This window comes from Pteropus alecto, unplaced genomic scaffold (genome assembly GCF_000325575.1).
Source record: "Pteropus alecto unplaced genomic scaffold, ASM32557v1 scaffold22, whole genome shotgun sequence".
Classification (NCBI taxonomy): Eukaryota; Metazoa; Chordata; class Mammalia; order Chiroptera; family Pteropodidae; genus Pteropus; species Pteropus alecto.
Window position 1 is genome coordinate 2,606,389 of NW_006434839.1, and position 20,334 is coordinate 2,626,722.

General features: G+C 49.2%; 1 protein-coding gene across 1 annotated transcript in view; it reads left to right on the forward strand.

Moving 5' to 3' along the window:
- Positions 1-20,334, forward strand: part of LOC102881116 (homeodomain-interacting protein kinase 2) — a 65,844-nt gene that overhangs the window by 33,292 nt on the left and 12,218 nt on the right. Inside the window, exons 10-12 of the mRNA XM_025045848.1 lie at positions 2,457-2,738; positions 14,330-14,574; positions 19,321-19,518. Of these exons, the coding sequence (XP_024901616.1) occupies positions 2,457-2,738; positions 14,330-14,574; positions 19,321-19,518 (725 nt within the window). The remainder of the gene's footprint in view (positions 1-2,456; positions 2,739-14,329; positions 14,575-19,320; positions 19,519-20,334) is intronic.

A 20,334-nucleotide genomic window follows, 5' to 3' on the forward strand; every position in this document is an offset into this window, starting at 1 on the left:
ACCTTCCACTTGTCTAGAAAATTCCCAGACTCACCTCTGAAGTTCTACTTCGGAAACTATAATAACTTTTCTTTAAATATATTAGAACCATGTGCTTCTTTTTTTTTTTTTTTTTTTGAAATCTAAGGTCGGAAATATAACCCATGTAGCTGCTTAAATCTAAGCAATGGCTTTTGTTAGTCCTAGACACCAACCAGCAGAACAGTAATCTCGGCCATTCCCTCTAAATCCAGGCTCATCTCAGTGAACTCTTACAAATCAAGATCGACAAGAGGCCACATGCCATATGATTCCGTATTTATGGCATTTTTGGAAAAGGCAAAACTGTGGAGACAGAGACCAGCTCAGGAGTTGTCAGGGACTAGGGTAGGAGGTGAGGGGATTGACAGGGAAGGAGCATGAGGGAACTTTTGAGGGGGGATGAAGAAGTTCTGTGTCCACATTGTGGTAGAGGTCACATCGTCATACAGTCAAAACTCATCAAACATTTCAGAAGGGCGACTTTTACTGTATATATACTGCAATAAACCTGACTTTTTTTAAAAAATAAAGATTTCCAAACACCTCCTCCCCCCACCCCCCCTAAAAAAACACGCAAGATCAAGATTGTGTTGCTGCAGAGTCACTCTACATTCCCGTTCAGCGGCATTGACGTGGAGGTACTCAACTGCTTATTTGGAATAGGTTACTTTAGAGAAGTCCAGTATATAAAATGTCCAGTAAAGTCTGATTTCCTGCTCCTCATGTAGCCAGGCACCAGCAATGAGGCCTGCTTTTTTTCTTTCCCATGCAGAGATTAATCCGGCAGCCGATTCCCTCAAGTTGTCAATCTTCGAGATTCCCTATTTGGGTGTTGCTGACAACTCAGGGAAATTCATCTCAGATCAGTGGCAGGCCTCCAAAATGCTTTTGTTCAGCAGCTCTGTGATAACACACCCATGTCATTGGATTGGGCAGCAACGCAGGCCACCATCTCAATCCTCATGCTCTGTCATGCGCAGCTTGATAGGCAATCACATAGAGCACTGGTCCGACTTAGGGCTGACCTTGGCCAGGTAGGAGCAGCAAGAACGCTTAGCCTCCCAAATTTTGAAAAGTCCCTCCGTTGCCTGCTCACCACCCAACTGGCTTTTTGAGGCTCGTTACCAGTGCATTTCAAGATCAATGTAATTATTGTGAAGTTACGTATTTGCCTATTTTTAAGACCAGTGCCTTAGGCAAAACAGCCTGAAAGGCCAGAATTCTCTCCCTCGTTAGGTAGTGCAGCCAGGCATACTTTTCTTTAATAATGCCAATGGAGATATTTTAACTGCTGGAGTAGCGAAAACATAATCTCAAAACTGTAACATATTAGCCATAACAAATATTCAGGCTTATGGTAAACAGTGGTATAGTCTTATCAGTAAAAGTTATTACCACCCTCCAGAAAGGAACAAGCAACATATCTGATACCAACTAAATAGAAAACTTTTGAAATTTGCCTTTTTGGAATTATTTTTATCTTACTGCCATCCCTTAGCTAGAAGGTTGTAGAATCTCTAAGGACATATTAGAGTCTTTGGTTTCATGATAGGCTGGCTTTGATCTTGCTGTATAGATATGACCAAGGTCAGCAAGCGTTGATGGGGAGGGGAAAAGGTAAAGTATTTTTTTCCCTAAAATTATTGGAAACTACATTGACTATTTTGGTAAGGAATTTTGAGTTTATCAAAATCAAGATTAAAGGGTTCTTTTTTAAGCACACCTTTTCCTCTTACCCTTGTTCCAATTTTTCGTTACAATTGAAACAGACTGGTAAGCTTCCTGTGGCGCTCAGATGTCAAAATCCAGGGGGGAAAGGTTGTTTTTTAATTATGCATACACAGGTACTTTTACGGTCACGTCCCTTTCCCAGAGGAGGAAGGATGAAAAACTAAACTTTCACCAAAGTTAGATCCTTTAGATCCAGAAACTCTTAACGGATGAGTGCTTTAGTTTATCAAATGGTAAACCAGCCATGAGCAAGGCACTCGGGCTTTATGTGGCAAATACTGTTTCTTCTACCTCTGTCTCAAACAAAACCTAAGTACGTTTGGGGGGATGACAAGGTGCAGCCTAGGAAGTCAAGCCTTGACCCTGTAGACGGGGCTGCATTGGGGCAGACACTCTCAGATCCTGGGCATGGCATCCATCCCATAAGGCCAGTCCGGTCCTTGGGCACAGTCCCTCACCTCCTTAGAGCCCTGCCTGCTCCCTTGGTCCTGCATGGAACCAGATCCCTGAGAAGATCAGGCTGGCATCCCTTCTGTGTAGCAACTACCCGAAAGAAAGGTAGCCACTTCCTCTCTGAGACCGCGTGGCTTTGTCGTTACAGAAATGTCTCCACCTGCGAGGTGTCCTCCTCTCAGACTACCTGAAAGAAAGCTCTCTAGAGGCAGCCACTTCCTCTCTGAGACCGTGTGGCTTTGTCGTTCCAGAAATGTCTCCACCTGCGAGGTGTCCTCCTCTCAGGCCATCAGCTCCCCTCAGCGGTCCAAGCGCGTCAAGGAGAACACACCGCCGCGCTGCGCCCTAGTGCACAGCAGTCCGGCCTGCAGCTCCTCCGTCACGTGCGGCTGGGGTGACGGGGCCTCTAGCACCACCAGGGAGCGGCAGCGGCAGACGATTGTCATTCCTGACACCCCCAGCCCCACGGTCAGCGTCATCACCATCAGCAGCGACACTGATGAGGAGGAGGAACAGAAGCACGCCCCCACCAGGTGAGGCCTTGCCATCTGCATACTTCCAGAAAGGACCGGGTCAGGGGTGCGCTGTGGCTGCAGGCTCCCACAGAGAGACAACTATTGGTGGATCTGGGCCACTTTTCATCATCAAACATGATGGTCCCCGTCTCCTGGCCCCTAAATTGTGGTTATGCCGTGTCCTAGCGTCTTAAACTGATTTCGGGGGAATGTCTGACAGATTTTCCATAATTGTTCAAAGTCAACATAATTTAGAGTCACTTTGGTCTTAAAAAATAGTTATAGGTGCTATGCATTTGGGGACTTGAGACCATAAAAATCAAGCACACAATGCCTGTGTATTTCAACCCTCGTAAGCTTAAAAAGCTCTGCCTCAGGCTATTGAATTTATTCCCAGTTGGTCAGAATATTTCTCTAATATTGCTTTGGCTCTCTCAGAATTCGAAATAATTGTCCAATTAATCAGAAATTTCTCTGTGCCTGATTAACTCAATCTTTCAAACTGCCAGTTGGCTCTTCACCCAGAGAGCATTACTGTTTATTCCAGAGTAGCAAGAACTCATTTTACTCTCTGTGTGCTTGCTGGGAAGAGGGAAGAAATGTTTATTATATTTCCAAGACTATTAACCCCGGCGCCAGAGTCTCTTTTCCTATGCTTTCCAGCCAGACTTGAGCAGAGTGTGGTTTGCACTTGGGCTGACTGATAGCCCCCAGAACTTTCCCCTCCAGAACAGTCTGTCCCCTGGCCTTCTGTACCCCCGGGGCCTCGGGACCTTCTAGTTCCAAAGCCGCATGCCCCAGCCTTTTGGCAACTTGCACTGGGACCGAGGACCAGGAAAGGGAGGCCTGCCACCCCCGACACAGCGCTGCCAGTCAGCACGCACCCCATGACCAAAGCAAAGCTTAACGTTCACAATAAGATGTGAATTATTCCTGATTGGATGCAAAATCATTAATTAGTCATCACAAACCCTTTTGATTAGATAATAAGTTCCCACACTTGTCATTACGAAATATACAGATAGAGTAAAGCATTCTCACTGTAGTTACTCCTGCGTGAGCATTCCCTTCCCATCTTCATAATGAACTCGTATTTTGTTTTTTTATGATAAGGCTAGTGTATGTCTCATTCAAGTGTCCTCTATCCTTAACTAATGGCTCAACCTGATCTTCAGTGTGTCTCAGAGAAGAATATAAAGGCGCACTTCTGGTCCTAGCATTGTTCCAGGGGCTGGAGGGGCCACAGGGTCAGGAGACCAGGCACAGTGCTTCGCTCCCCACCTGCCTATTCCAGGACTAGCCTGTTTCCTTTTTGATAACAACCCCAAGTTGAGTCAATACTCTGACCTCCCCAGTTCCTCGTGTCCCCCGGACCAGGAATATTACGGGCTCAGGTGGTCCTTCACAAAGAAAGAGGGACCCTGGCCTGGAGCAGCCAGCCCACGCATTCGTTCGTAGCATTGGGCATAAGATGCGCCCAACAGCCTCGCACAGCCCTTTGCCAGAACTGGAAGAAAGCAGAAGCAATCTAAAAACATGACAGTCGACTAGATTGGAATATCATTTTTGAAGTATGAGATTTGAATTGACACGGGCTCTTGACGCATATGCTCAGGAGAGAATTGCCTGGCACGTCTGAGGAAAAGGAAGATGAGGGTGGCGTCTCTCCACCAATCAGAGCTGCCAGGGCTACGAGCGCTAAGCAAAGCCGAAGCACAGCCTGCTCCCGCAGCGGTCCCCAAGGACCCAGAAAGAGACAGAACTGAAGTGCTGGGCGGCATGCGAGGACCAAGATCTAAACGACTCGAGACTTAGGAGAGGGCAGGGGAGAAGCCGAGGGTCAGGCACACAGGTGAGGAACAGCCACCAGTAGCGACAATGGGCCACTGAGCCCCAGAGCTTCATAAAATGAAAAACGCAGGGACTTCCTGCCTGTTGCAGGATAATGAAATGTACCAGGGACGGTACGACGCGTAGGGGGAGCTGCAGACTGAGACCGGAGAGTCGTCGTGCAGGGTCGCAGCTGTCGACAGTTGTGACCGGAGGCTTATGGGATGAAACGATAGTGTTTTCTGGAACGATCAAATGACCGTTGACTTTAAAAAGTGTTATATAAGACCCCGGAAGACGAGAAAATGTATTTGAATCTGAATAGGATAAAACTAAAACCAGTAGCTGTTTTATTTACAGAGAAACAACTGTGTAACATGATCGTGTTATTGTGACTATATTTTGGAATAAGAGAAAAATGGAGGGAGTTTGTCATTATTTATTCTTAGAAATAAGAATTATCGTAAAATTTAACACGGTAAATATTTATTGGCCCCACTAGTGTAAGACATTATGCTAGGAACTGCAGATGTTACATAAATAATGTGGACAGTCTCTGTCCTCAGGAGGTTTGCAAGATAGGACTTGTACAAATCATTATAACACAAAACAGAGTATCAGTCCCATAAAAACTAGCAAAGGGCTATGGGGATGCAAAGGGAAAGTAGCTTGTGGAAACAGCAGCAGAGACGGGGCTCTTTAAGGCAGAAGGTCCGGACAGGGGCGGACAAACAGGAGAAGTAGGGGTGAGAGGTGTGCAGAGCCTCAGGTGGGATAGGAACAGGAGCGCGGGGGGCAGCTGGTCAGAGACAGGAGGCAAGGAAGGGAGGGAGTTCGGAACAGAAAGGGGGCTTTGGGGGCTTCTCTTGGATGGAGGTGGTCAGCTTTGTCAGAGGTACCGTGGAGCTCATGAGAAAGCATCAGTCTGTACCCCCAAACGCAACCCAATGGGTAGCCACTCAGCCACTCGTCACTAGAAGGTTCTGTAGGTCATCAGCACTCAGTATGAATGGCGGAGACCTCCCTCCTTGCCTCTGATCTCTCCTGTGCCCAAACCCGATCTCTCCTGTGCCCTGAACATCTAGATTCTGATCTGCCGAGTTCACGACCCCGTTGCCTGTTGGCTGCTCACCCGAGTCTGGCATGTTTAGTTTCCAGGGCTGGCCCTGTAACTCTGCCTGGAATGCTGACTACTCCCCTGTGGGTCTCAGCCTCAACACCAGCCACAGAGTGCGGGGGCCGGTGATGCTCATGGGGGTAGTGAGTGCAGGATCCGGCGGCAGTGCCTCCTCCACTAATGTGTCTTTTAGCACCAACGTGAGACCAATTATGGTAAACGCACATTTTTAGACCTAATTGCAGGTGTCACTAAATCTCCAGGACCAGATAACATTGCCTAGAATTTTTAGAGGAATGCCAAGGCACAGTTACTATTCCTGACCCCCAGTACGTGGCACTGTTGGTGGCCAGAGCAGAAGGATGGTCAGCAGCCCCCACTTCTAAGGATGACTCGAGCCTGGAGGGCAGGCTGGAAGCGAGCGAGTTGAAGGGGAGGGATCAACAAACATTTGCCAGGTGTTTTCACCTGTACGGTCTCATGCGTCCTTTGATGGGGTGCATAAGACCTATAGTTCTAGTCCCATTTGATAGATGAGGAAACTGAGCCCCAGGAAAGTTAAGCGGCTCACCGAAATCAATAAAAGTTCTAAATAGCAGAATCGGCGGTCTTAGTTACTGGCGGAAATAACTGATTTCTCTTCAGTCATTAATTCAACTAATATAAATTCTGCCCTGCCCCTTCCTCTATCCACCACCATGCCCACACGTCTGTAACCACTGTGTGCAGGGCAACAGGCCAGGGCTATGGGGACCGGAGCATCATCCACGGAGCCCCAGCTGGATGCCAGGCATCTGTCAGCACTGGGGCTCAAGCAGCGAGAAAGGCAGAAATCAGGTCTTCTAATTCTCTGAGAACATTTTTAAAAAGTGAAGAGGCCGAGAAAGACCCAGCGGCCTCCTTCCCCGGGAGTTGCTGTTGGACTAGGGGACCCTGTAGTCATGGCTCAAGAATGAGCCCATAAAGACAGAAAACAAACTAAACATATTTTTCTGGGATTAAGTAGTAAAACCAGTCTTGTTTTAAATATATTTATAAATGATTTTGCATAGAGGAGCATTTAACTGCCTACTCATGCTGAATAAGCCATCTTTTCTCCCTTAAAATCGCCTTGGACAAAGTTTGAAGGTACGCATCTTATTCACACCCTCTGCTAACCTTGCCTTGCGATGCAACTGTCTTTTGAGACCACATCACAGAACTTTTGGTCCTAAGGGTAGTTTTTAAATTATGTGACCAAAGGGACCCATTGCAGCTGATCAGCTAGACATCGTTTCGTCCAGTCTCCATTATTTATTCATTCATTCATTCGATTACCTGGGTGTTTCTGGTGGACGGGTTTTGTTTTCCTTAGATCACCAGGACACTGCCACATTCTGCATCACTTCGCATGTGTCAGCAGCTGCTCAGAATATTACAGCTAATGATACCAAAATGTAAACTGCAAGAAAATTGATCCAAAAATGTCACTCAGTCTTTTAGACGTGGAAGTAGTTATTTGGATCACTCTACAAATGTTTATATTTTAAAAATTTGATCCAACATGTTCTTTATACTAAATTGAAAATCTGGAGAAATTATTTTAGAAAAGACACAGGAAACTGATAAACTGTCGCTCCAAAGACTTTGGCCTGAAAAAATTGCATCCAGTTAGCAGAAGGGGAAGAAACACACCCATTTATTATTACTTGGGCAAAATGAACCCAAAATGAAATTCGTTTCGATTGCTACCTACAACCAGGAGGCTCAAAAAAAAAAGTTGATTAATAGCTACCGAGAGCCAACACAGTGTGATGTGGAGGCATCGGATTCAAGCTGAGTGAGGGAACAGAGAACCTGGACCTGCGATGTCATTTGAAGGGGCTTCATTGTTTCACAGTCTGAAGTTACAGCACTCCCCACAGTTGAACGAGATTTCAGTCATATTCCTCAACTCAGGAGATGGGAGGGTGTTCTGTCAAGCCAGCCTCACTGCATCCTGTTTACAGGGCTTTCTTGCAAACACGCCAATGGTCGAGTGGCGTGGTTAGGGGGCTGTGTTTTGAAGAGACATTGTACAGTGCTGTGCGTACAATGTGACAGCTCGTCCCAACACTTCAGCGCATTACAAAGCCATCGCTGACATTCTCCTGGTTTCCTCGTTGCCGTCCACAGGGCAGAGGGAGGAGGGGGTGAGAGAGGGTTAGATAGCACAGGGCAGAGCCGGGCTTGGTGGGTGGACCTAGTGTGATCTGCAGAAGAATGTGGAAAACAAGCACATGCTTCCGCTGTGTCTGATGGGGTGAGGACCGACTAGACAGCTATTCATGGTTCTTTCTGGGCCCTGTTTCTGATTTCTCTAGAAGGTAATAGTGTAAAAAATGACTTTAATAGTGTTATTACATGTGTGTGTATATATATACACACGTACACATGCATATAAATGTGTCGATAATATAATCCGAATGGAATATGTGCATCAAATTTAAAACGTAGATATTTTGGTTCTCACTAATGACTTTAAGCTGGGAGCACATTGTCCCTCTCTTCACATGTAAGTCTGGTGAAAAGCAATCAAGTGTGTATTTCTAGTTGGGTGAAGGGGGAATGGGAACAGCACAGCGCGCAGTACTCACCTCGGTGAAGGTGGCCAGGCCAGCGGCTCTCACCTTCATGAGCTGGGACAGCTGTCAGTGCTCGGAGACAATCCCATGCTTAGAGAAGACCACCACCACCGAAGATAGCCCTGGGGCACCAAGAGGAGCTTCAGTTAGTTTACATTCTCAGTGTTCGTGGGGGCTAGGACGGGTAGGGCTAAAAGAAATAGTTTAGCATAGTGATTAAGGGTGAGGGCAGGTCTGGACAACTCGGTCGCAAGAAAACTGATAACTTAATCCAAAAATGAGCTAAGGACCTGAATAGACATTTCTCAAATGAAGACTTGTAAGTAGCCAACAGCTATATGAAAAATGCTCAACATCAATAGTGACCAGGGAAATGCAATTCAAAACCACAATGAGATATCACCTCATACCTGTCGGGATGGCTATTTAAAAAAAAAAAAAGATATAACAAGTGTTGACCAGGGATGTGGAGAAATTGGAACCCTTACAGTTACAGTGTTGATGGGAATGTAAATTGGTGCCACCACTACGGAAAACAGTATAGAGGTTCCACAAAAAAATTAAAAATAGAACTACCATATGATCCAGCAATCCCACTTCTGGGTATTTATCCAAAAGATTGAAATCAGGGCCTCAAAGAGATATCTGCACGCCCATGTTCATTGAAGCATTATGCACAATAGCCAAGATGGGGAAACAGCCTAAGTGTCCATCAGATGAACAGACAGACGAATGGATAAAGAAAATGTGGTGTATCTATCCAATAGAATGCTATTCAGCCTTAAAAAGAAATTCTGCAATATGCAAAAAACTTCTTCTGTGAGGTATCTAAGAGAGTCAAATTCAGGGAATCAAGGAGTCGAATCTCAGAGGCCAGGGGCTGGGGAGGAGCGGGATGGGGAGTCGCTAACCAGGGTGTATAACTTTCAGTCAAGCAAGACGAGTAAATTCTAGAGACCTGCTATACGACATTGTGCCTGTAGTCGACAATGTTGTGTTGTACACTTAAAATTTTAAGATCTCACATTAAATATTCTGATCACAATAAAATAACATTTTAAAAAATCAATACAGCTAAGACCATGCTTAGTCTCTCTCTCTCTCTCTCTCTCTCTCTCTCCACTCACACACACACACACACACACACAAACACACACACACATATATACCAATGGGGTAAACACATATACATACATATATATATGTATACCATCCTAGCTCTTGGTTCAAACCTGAACTACAGTAGTTGTTATACATCCAATAAATGTTACCTATACTTAGTAATCAGTGTCGTAGTGATCGAAGAGTAGTGTTTTTCACTCATGGCATTGACTCTCTGGGATCAGAGTGGAATTAGTCGTGGAAGGTTTACTGGTGGAGATGAGTTTTGACCCTGGTCCTGAAGGATGGGATTGACCCAGACTGGCAGAGAAATCAGAAGCACGGTGCAGATGGGGGCCCACAGGGAAGGGTCATGGGTTTGTAGCTGATCCTCCAGCAGTGTTGTCTCTGTTGGGGCTGATCATTTCTTAGCTCCTTATTTCTTTTTGTCATTTTAAAATGATGAAAATCGTCTATTGCCATGACAACACAATGCAGTCGTGAACTCTGGCAGCTTTGTTCTTTATTCAGAAGTGATGTTCTGTCAAGACCATTTAAACAAATATTTCTCATTCTGCTTACTCTGTCTCTCCCTTCCATTAACCAATTCATAATGGGATTGATAAGCGATCAACACTAATTAGACACTACGGTGGAATGAATCCCAGTCAAATCGATAACATTTGAGCCTAAAGACTCAAATAATAATGTCAAGTAATGTCAAATATGTGCTCCTTTTTAAAGTGACTCACTTAGCAGCTTCCTGTTTGTTCTATAATCTGCATAGAGTGTTCAGGTAGAGCACAGAGGTTTCTAACAACAGAAGAGATTAAAAACAGCTATCAGATTAATTCACCATTTCCAGACCTAACACGTGTAAACCCAGAAAGGGAGATAAAGCAGCACCGGACTGTGTTGTACCTGTGTGTTCATCGGGCGTAGGGATGTCCCAGCTCCAGCAAAAAGGACCCAGGCAGTTCGTAGAGGCTTCATCCCACACTCTTGGGTAGACGTCATGACAGGGACACACAGGATTCCTCAGCCTTTTCAACGCAGAGGCCTTCTACCTGTTGGGTTTCCGTCAGGCGATGGCTGAGATCTGACAGGTCATCTAGACCAAGTTTCAGCTGTTTTGAGACCCGCCAGGAAGCCATGCTTCCGTGACAGGGAGCTCACTGATTCACGGAGTGGCCGTCGTAGGTCCAGTTAGTTGCACTTGTCAGAAAATCCTTACTCATATTGAGCTGAAGCTTCTCCACAATTTCCAAATTTGAGTGAAGAATTTGGAGTGTGTCCAGTTCGAATTTTGTTACAACTTGGCCAAAATTAGTGTTGCGCGTGTGCTATTTTTAATTCACTTATTTTCTAAACTACTCAGAACCTGAGGAAGATGTGGTCAGCGGGAATTGGCTGCATCTAGAGCCACATGTGAGGGACTTATTTCCTCTCCAGATTAGGAGTAAACCAAATCTTGTTAAGTGTCTTTAATAATAAATCTTTAAGTCAGGAAAAGGGTCCTCACAGTGGATCCTTCAGTGCTGCTCTCCCTAAGGGATTTCATAGCACTGGAGCTGGAAGGATGTCAAGGGGGCACACCGACTCCCAGCCAGTCCAGGAGCACACCGGTATAGACAGCGGAACCAGGGCACATCAGTCTCCGTTCTTGGTGTGCCCCGCTCCACCCCCAGACCACGCACTTGCAACAGAACACGTCTGCAGTCTGTGAGGTGACCGGACAAACCACTGTGTGTTCGTGTCAATCACGCCAAACCAGCTGTGACCAAAGCCAAGCATGAAGGGCAGGGCAGCACCATCTCCCTGCATCCCCTCGGGAACTGGGAGCTACATGGTCATGCCTCCCAGGCCACTAACCCGCCCTGGGACCCCTTGGTGGGGGTGCGGGAGGAGGAGAGGCAGGTTCCCTTCCATAGCATCTCGCTACGCAGCAGACCAGGCACGGAGGGAGGTCCACTCCCCTGCCCAGCCCCGCCCGCCACAGCAAACAGGTGCCGGCTTCGCTTGTCTGTGTTTCTGAAGCAGCTCTCCTCCCTTCCAGTGCTCCCTCCTCCTGATTCCAGAGCTTTCCGCGTGTCCTGCTGCTCTTGGGTTCTTTCCCCCGATCTTATAGCCTCAGGGATCTTTGTTGGCGCCCAGCTTTCCTGTTCCAAATCTTAATGCCCGCCCCCCACACTAACGCCATTTGCTTTTTTGTTTCTGAACAAGCATCTGGACTTTTAAAAACTCGAGACGCAATTCACGTGCCATACAGTTTGCTCATTTAAAGTATATAATTCAGTGGGGTTTTGTATATTACATTAATTTTTTAAATTGTGGTAGAATATATATATAACACATAATTTGCTGTTTATTTTTAAGCATATGATTCATTGACATTAAATGTGTTTGCCACTATTTCCAGCACTTTTCCATCACCCCAAGCAAAGTCTTTGCCCACGAGCAACAACTCCCTGCTCCTCCCTCCCCCAGCCCCCAGTCACCTCTAACCCGCTCTCTGTGTGAATTCGCATATTCTAGGTACCTCATGTAAGTGGAATCGTACAGTATCTGTCTTTTTGTGTCTGGCTTTTTTCACTTAGCATAATATTGTCAGGGTATATCTATACTGTGGCATTCATCAGGACTTTATTCGCTTTAATGGCTGAATAATATTCCATTGTGTGGATATACCACATTTTGTTTATCCAGTCACGTGTTGATGGACACTTGGGTTGTTTCCACCTTTTGGCGACTGTGAATAATGCTGTTGCGAACACCGGCGTGAGGCGTCTGTCTGCGTGACTACTTTCTGTTCCTTTGCGCACGTACCTGGGAGCGGAATTGCTGGGTCACATGGTAACTCTCTGTTCAGCTTTTTCAGGAGCAAGCGTATACATTTAAACGGTTATAAGTGGAAAGTGTAGGTCTTTATTATTAAAATTTATTTTATCAAAGTTAATGTGAAGAGATATAAATATATGCTCATTCCTCGCTTTCTTTTGCGTTCTTAGCAATTATCATCTGTTCAAATCATTTGACAGTTCATCGTGGAAGGCTTTGTGACATCCATTATTCTCTTTAACTCATTATTTTAAAGCTTTCACTGTTTAACTTGTCATGTTTTTATACAGTTCCCCACTGAGATTTTAATCTCCTCCCGGGCAGAAACATGTATTTCTTTGTTCAGGAATTCCCTGTAGCACCTGGCAAAGACCTCCAGGATATCTAACTGATGAGTTTCAATTTCTTTCATATCAATCTTCTACTTTATTCATAGACTGGGAACTTTTCCAGCAAGTCCGTGCCTTATTATAATTTACTCTGGGTACATATTTTGCAAACGTGTTTTCACATGTTAAATAAGGTACCACAACTAATAGTAATAATAATAATAGCAGCTAATTTTTATAGAATACTTACTATACGTTATGTACTTTTCATGTAGTTTCTCCTTTAATTCTCAAAACAGACATGAAATAGCCACTATTATCTGTATTTTACTGATAAGGAGACTGAATCACTCAGGTTGAGTAGTTGCCCAAGGCCATGTCCAAGGCCACACCACCCGCTGGTGCTGACGTGGCCATCTGGCTGCAGGGCCCATGTTCTTATCCACGGACACAGTTAGGGAGGAACCCTTCTACCCTGAACGGGGAGGACAGAATGTGCAGCCACTATATTGGTTATCCAGTCCAGGTGTCAGTACTGTGGGAAGCGGGGGGCCAGACCTGTGGGCTCCCCGCCCAGCGCCTCCAACCTTTTTGTGGGTTAGCAGGCCTGCTGTCCTTCCACTCACCATCTGCCTGGCCGCCTGGGGCACCTGGGTTTGCCCACTTTTCTGCTGCGCTTAGGGGCAGAGAACGACCTCGGAAAGAACCTGGCCTGTGACCGGCCGTGTGACCTTAGCCAAGACACCTCGGAGCTTTTGGCATCCCGTTAGTCCTCTATAAATACCAGCTTCTCTTGGCAACTTAGTTGGAAACTGACCGTCTTACTTAGACAATTGATCGTTCTTAAAAATAGATGGTCAATCTACAAAAATAGGTGAAAATCCATTTTTAAAGCCTTCAGAGTAAATAACAAATTTCATATTCATCATCTCACCTGCCTCTCGCTGAGCTTGGAGGCACACAGAATCGGTTCCCAAAGTAACCACATAAACACAAATATCTCCGGGGAAAAAACAACCTGGTCAAGAGCCATCCGAAGCTGGTTCCTCCAGGATGAAGAGCAGGGGTCGAGAGCCACTCCCTCGGAGGTATCCTCCTGGCAGACGCCCCCTGACCTCGCTTCCATTCAGTGCTGTCTCCTCCCTGGTCCAAGCGCCAAGCCGCCCCTGAGAAGGGAACTCAGGGGTGCTGGGGGGCCTGCAGCACCCAGACACCCCACGCAGCACCCTCACAGCAGAAAGATGGCCGGGTGTCGAGTCCAGCTCCGATTTCCCCTCCTCAGCACATGCGAACTGTGTTGTGGGCTCCGCCTCCTCGGAGCCTTGCATTTCCCACCCGTCTCTGCATCCTGGTTTCTCTCGGGTGTTCCATCCCTGTGCCTAAGTTTGCTGGATCCCCCAGCCCCAGCCTAAGCTCGTGCTGACCCCGTCCAGCAGTGTTGTTCTCAGACCGGGCCCTCAGGTGGTACAGAGGGCATTGCCATGCCATGCTGGGTGGCTGGTGCCTCTCCCACTGAATTCCACGGAGCGGGGAGAGCCCAGGCCCACCCAGAAGCTTCCCACTCCCTGGTTTCCAGAAGCACCTGCGGGCTCAGCGCCAGCCCTTTCTCAAGTCTTCATATGTCCCCCTCTACCTGTTAGACAGGTGACACTCGCGTGCCCTGCCTCTCCGTTAGGGTCATGGAGTGAGCACCGAAGTCCCACTGCTGCCCCCTCTCATGCTCCGCTTCCTTCCCCTGCCCCAGGGGACTGACAGCGGCTTTTCAGTCCCAGTGTCTCCCTCTGTTTTCAGCACTGTCTCCAAGCAGAGGAAAAACGTCATCAGCTGTGTCACGGTCCATGACTCTCCCTACTCCGACTCCTCCAGCAACACCAGCCCCTACTCCGTGCAGCACCGCGCCGGGCACAACGCCAGCACCTTCGACACCAAGGGGAGCCTGGAGAATCACTGCACCGGGAACCCCCGAACCATCATCGTGCCACCCCTGAAAACCCAGGCCAGCGAAGTGTTGGTGGAATGCGACAGCCTGGTGCCAGGTAATTTGGGGCCTGCTGGAGACTGGTTCTCCTGTTTTCTGCTACTAGCAGTTTTGTTACGTGAGAGCTGATAAGCGCGGCTGATTGCGGAGCCACGGTAGGATTCTGCTTAGCATCACGTCTTATGAGCAGCATTTTCGGTTTTTCATTCTGTAATTACTACCTCACTGCCTTTGCGGTGGCTCTCCCTCTGACGTGGTTGATGAATATAAAATAAACACTGCCTCGTTCCTTAATCCACCTATCTGGAATGACACCCGCTGTGGGGAGTTGCTGACCGACTTCCGGTGTCACTCCCTCCAAGAGGCCCTGGTGGTGGGGACCGCCGTATGGGAAGAACCTCTTCGAGGCTTGGTCCCCGAGGGTGAAACAGGCTCTTCTCACTTCTCCTGGGACGTCACGTGGGAGGATGGGATATGGCAGATGCGCTTCTCCCCCACACGCTGCTTGATTAAAAGGATCCCTTCTGTCCCATGCAGCTCGTTGTGGAAGAAAGAGGTTTAACCTCCTCCAGAGAGCTAGCGCCTCAGCCCAGGTTTAGTAGCATCTATTCAGCATCTCCCTTGCTCAGGCTCGCCGGTGGAGGAATTTGGGGACCAACGCAGAAGAAATCTGCATGTCCTGCTTTTCTGCCACAAACCGTCACCATCCGGGCCAGTCGGTGCCCTCACGATAGCACCATTTAGGAGGAAGGGGATATGGTGTGCCGAACGATTTTGTTTAGACGTGAGAAGCTGTCGTTCATTAGCTGTTATGTACTCACCCTGTCTGTACTCTGGGCAGCTCCCTCAAACGTGGTGCTCCAGGGGACCTTGGAACCTTCCTGGGGTGGGCGCCATGGGTAAGGCCCACTCGGCCTGGGCGAGTTAGGCACTGCCCCAAGGATGACCCGAGGGTGAGGGATACAATTCAGGACGGGGTCTTTGAAGACTTGCCCAGCCCAGTGCCATAGACCATTCCACATGGTATTGAGCTTGAGGACTTCTGTCTCCCAGAACCTCTGTCTACCCAGGCAAGGACGATAGTGGACACCTTGGCAGGAAGCCGCACTGTCCAGCAGCGACCACAGGACCCTTTAGCAAACCCAGGAGTTCACCCAGGAGACGGCTCCTCAAAGAAGGAGCCCTCAGTACTTCTGCTCAGATATCCCTCAAATTGTTTAAAACTATATCTGTCACACCGCTTTACGCTTAAGTATTTGCAAAGGGCCTAATTTCTGTCACGTCCTATATCGTTTCATTATTTAAGTACTTGAACTACGTTTGTCAAAACCTTGAAACTACAGATTCAGCCCATTTAATACATGGAAATGCTGCCTCATGCCTAAGGTAAAGCTGGCTTCACCTCTGACAGAAAACGTCTTCCCTGTGACAGCCACCTCCTGCCACCTCCTGCTGAGTTTTATCTCATGAGTGGACGGGCAGGGTAGGGAGTCTGCAAAGAGTTCGTAGCCTGAGTAAAACGAGCCTGGACAGCCTTGCATTTTTCTCACCTAAAAGATGGCTTGGCTTTGCTCTCAAGGCACTGTCCCTCAGGAACATTCTAGAATGATTCCATTGGGGTCCCCTTAGTCTCACACTGGGAGGCGCTGCACTGTGTTACCATCCAGGACAGTGAGAGTCAGGACGTGGTGCAGGCGCCTCTCTGGAAGGTGACAAAATGGTGACAAGAACTGCTGAAACTGGAAGGCCACTAGTCCGACCCCAGGGGAGGGCCACCTTTGCCCAGCATGACACAGCAGTTTTCAGTCTTCGGAAACCTCAAAGGTGAGCATCAAGAGAGGACAGCTCCGTGGAGTCCGTAGCTTACACCTTTCGGGCTACATTTCCATCATCACCCATTGCACCGTGTGGCAGGTGGCAGTTTGAGCACCTGCCCCCACTGCATTTCCACAAGGACTGCGTCATGTCTAAAGTAAAAGAGAAAGTTACCTGAATAGCCGAGAACCTCTGGGAAATATTTCCAACAACAACAGAAAAAAATGGAAGGTCATTCTCAGTAAGGCTGCTGGCTCTAAGGCACTGGTTTCGCCATCTCGGGAAGACCCCACGGCCTAATTTCCCACAGTCTTTCTAGCGACGGGTAAGAGGCAGGAAGGAACGTTGTTCTGCTGCCTGCCCGTCCACAGACTGTGGTGTTTCTCAACTCTAATATATACCCTTAGCTGCTAAACCAACCTAGGCGCAGAAAAATCAGGGAATCAGCCCTCCCCAGCTTCCTGGCGCCCAGTTGACTCATCCAGGCCCGGGTGCAAACCGGTTGGAGCCACGCCAGCTGGAGCTTCCAGCCCACCCCAGTCAGGACGGACACTGTGCGGCCACAGTTCATCCCTACATCCCTCCTCCTGGGGTTCCCAGCTCAGAAAGGGTCCTTGAGGGTTTCTTATATATCCTCTTGGGTTAGTTATGGTTCTTTTGGAAAGCAACAGAAGGAACTCTGCTATGCGTTAACACAAATGAAGAATTTACTGGAGGGATGCAGGGCTGAGGGAAAATTCAACAACCAGGTCCCAGGCAGGGGTAGGGGCCAGAACTCCTGGTTCCTGGGCCGCTGGAGGCCTGATGCCTGGTCCCTGGGCACTGCTTCTCCCTGACCCTGCGACCCCCCAGGATGTGGTTGTCCAGCTTGGAGCAGACACCTGTTCCTTGAGCATCAGCTTTAGCCAGGGGACAGGGCTCAGTAGTAAAGACACCAACAATAGCTGACAGAGCGAACACTTATTAAGAGCTTGACACATGCCAGATACTAAGTGTCCCACTCACATTATTAACTCATGGAGTCCTCATGACGACCCTACGTGTAGTGACTTATTTTCCCAGTTTTACAGGCAAGAAAACAGAAGCACAGAGGGGTTGCCCAGCTCAGCCAAGGCCATGTGGCTGGACCTCCCGGAGACACTCTCCTATTCACCTAGTGGGGACAGGGCCACCGGAGGCCACCCAGGAACCACACAGTCTAGGAGAGCAGCTGGGCAAGGCTTGGCCAGAGAGCTCCGAGATGTCCCTCACGGCTCGACCTTCCCTGCGAGCCTTCTGCTCCACTCCGCTGACCCTTTATTCAGCTCTGTGGAGCAAATCATTATTTTAATCTCTGGGTTCCCTCGGAACCCCCTCCATTTTCGAGGCTCTCCTGCTCTGACAGCCTGACAAGCTCTGACTCTGCCCCCATCTTCCGTTCCCGTGATGATGGCAGCGGGCGAATGCCAGGCTCCGCCACACCCGTTTCTCCTGAAACTCCAGCAATGGATACCTCAAGCTTAGGGTTTCCTCCCTCAGATGTGATGACCGCAGAATGCCCCGAGGGTTGACCGGGAGCAGCGAGGTGGGCTCCGCAGCCAGGGCCCAGGCAGCAAGCATGGAGCAGGAAGGAGTGTGAGTCCAGTGCAGGAGCCTTCCATCTTCCACCCTACGGCGGGTCCCCTGAATGCCCTCCAGCCCCCAGGTTTCAGAGGGCTTTTCAGTGTCCAAGTTTGAGTACAGGACCCTGATTCCCAAATGCAGGTCAGCTACACCAGGGCCTCGTGGCCCTGGCTCTCCTGGGACGCTTGTTAAGAATGCAGATTCCCAGGCACCCCCTCAGGACTCTGATTCAGTGGATGGGATAGGAGGGCCACCTGGTTCCCCTGCACGGTCAGATTTGGGGGCCTCTGTTAGGACCCACTGTCCCCCTCCACAGGGAGGCAGCTCTCCCTTTACTGGTGGGGGGGCTGTTATCTGAGGGGCAGGGAGTGGGCCACCCGATCTGTCCCCAGGTTTCCGGTTTGCCCTCGCCCTTCGTATGAGGCTGAGGCCTCTGAGGCCATGTTCTCTCCATCAGCCACTAATCAGCATTTTGCTGCTGAGCAGGACGAGGAGCAAACTGTCCTCTGACGCCTCTGCCCATCCTTGCCAGCTCTCCCTGGGTGTCGTGTGGTTCTGCTCTTGACCACCCCTACTCTGGGCAGCTCCCTCAAACGTGGACAGTCTAAGAGTCCCCCAGGAAGTCTGCAGAGGACAGCGCAGGTTTCGGCAGGCGACTGGAGTCCCTGTGCCAGAGGCCTTTTTCGTATTGACCATGTATGGTTTCATCTTGGTTTCCATTCATCTGTACCAGACAAAGCCTCAGGAGAGAAACGTTTGATTTCTAGGGAGATACTGAGAGATCATAGCACTCGATTCTGCCACGTCCTACACCCGTGCGTGACAGTCCTCTGACTTAGCCCCCTCAAGACACAGGTCCCACTCTGCCGGGAGCTGGTATTCATCGTTCGCTGACACTGAAATTGACTAAAATGCTTTATTTAATATAAACTCATTACCCTATTCGTTTTATTCCGGTCGGTTGTTCCTCCAAGACGTGTGGTCTTTTTTTTTTTTCCGCGAGATGCAGTTATCTATATCCTGCTGTACGCGTCACTGTCTCTCTCTCTCAGCGGGTAGTTCCCAACTGCAGCCCGGGGTGGGGCGCTGGGGAGCTGCAGAGAGCTCTCCTCCGTCCCCCCGCTGGGCCCTCCCCAGGCCTTTCGATGTCACCAGACCGTAATTCTAAAGTCTAACAGGTTTGCTCCCAGCCAGTGGAACATTCCAGAGCCCAGCGGCCAGTCCAGAGTCAGGGCAGAATCCTAACGGGGTCCGGGGGAGACGGGGCTGGTTTGCGGTTGGCCGCCACAGGAATGACGAGGCCACCGTTGCCCCCTAGTGGGGCAGTGCCTTCCGGGTAGCCGAGGACCTGTGACTCATCTGTGACCTGTTTCTCCTCCCCACACAGTCAACACCAGTCACCACTCGTCCTCCTACAAATCCAAGTCCTCCAGCAACGTGACCTCCACCAGCGGCCACTCTTCAGGGAGCTCGTCCGGAGCCGCTGGCTACCGGCAGCAGCGGCCGGGGCCTCATTTCCAGCAGCAGCAGCCTCTCAACCTCAGCCAGGTAAGCCCCGCCGACGGCAGGCTCCGCTTCAGAGAGGGTCACTGGAAGAACCCTGAGTGACCTCCGGCGTTTTCTGTCTTCTCCGGGTCACCCGTGGGGGAGGTGGTATCACGGGATCATGGAGAGCCGGCCCAAAGCAGGCTGACTGTCTAGTGTTAAGAAGCACTGAGTGATACGGTGCCAGAGCTTAAAAGTAGAATGGCTAGGGACACTAGGGACAGACCTGTGGCCCCGCAGTCGGGCTGCCGATTCCTCGCAGTGAAGATGGCCCGCACAGAGGACAGAGTCAGAGGGTTCGGAGGCGATGGTGTTTGGGAGGGGTGTGAATGAAGCAGCGTCTCTGCGGGTAGAGCCGGCCTGTGTGTAATGGGTCGACTCAGGTCCAAACTGCAAAGTAGACTCGGGCCTGTTTCCTTAGAAGCCTCTTAGAGGTGCGGTAAATGGAGAGTTCGTGCTCAGAAACCCCTCCTGCGACGTGTTGCACCTGGCTCGTAAACCGAGGCTGCATCTCTGTGTCAGCGTGACTTAAATTCCTCAGGGACGCGGGCTGCATTTGTACCTGTCTAACTTCAAACAGCAAAGTTTCTGAGGGCCTTGATTTTAGAGAACAAGATTTCACGCTGAGAGAGAAGCCAGTCATCACTCAAAGAGGGGTCCTCTGCCACTCAACAGCTGCAGTACGTCCTCGGGAGACACACTGTCTCCTGCCGGCTCTGCAGCCAGCTCTGTCTGTGTGTCGTCCAGCCTGAGGGATGCTGGGCACGGTGCACGTGCTCCTTTCTCAGTCACAGCATTACCAGGAAGGCATCTTCTGTCACTCCTGTGCTTCTGGCCTCCCCCTCCTCCCCTCCTC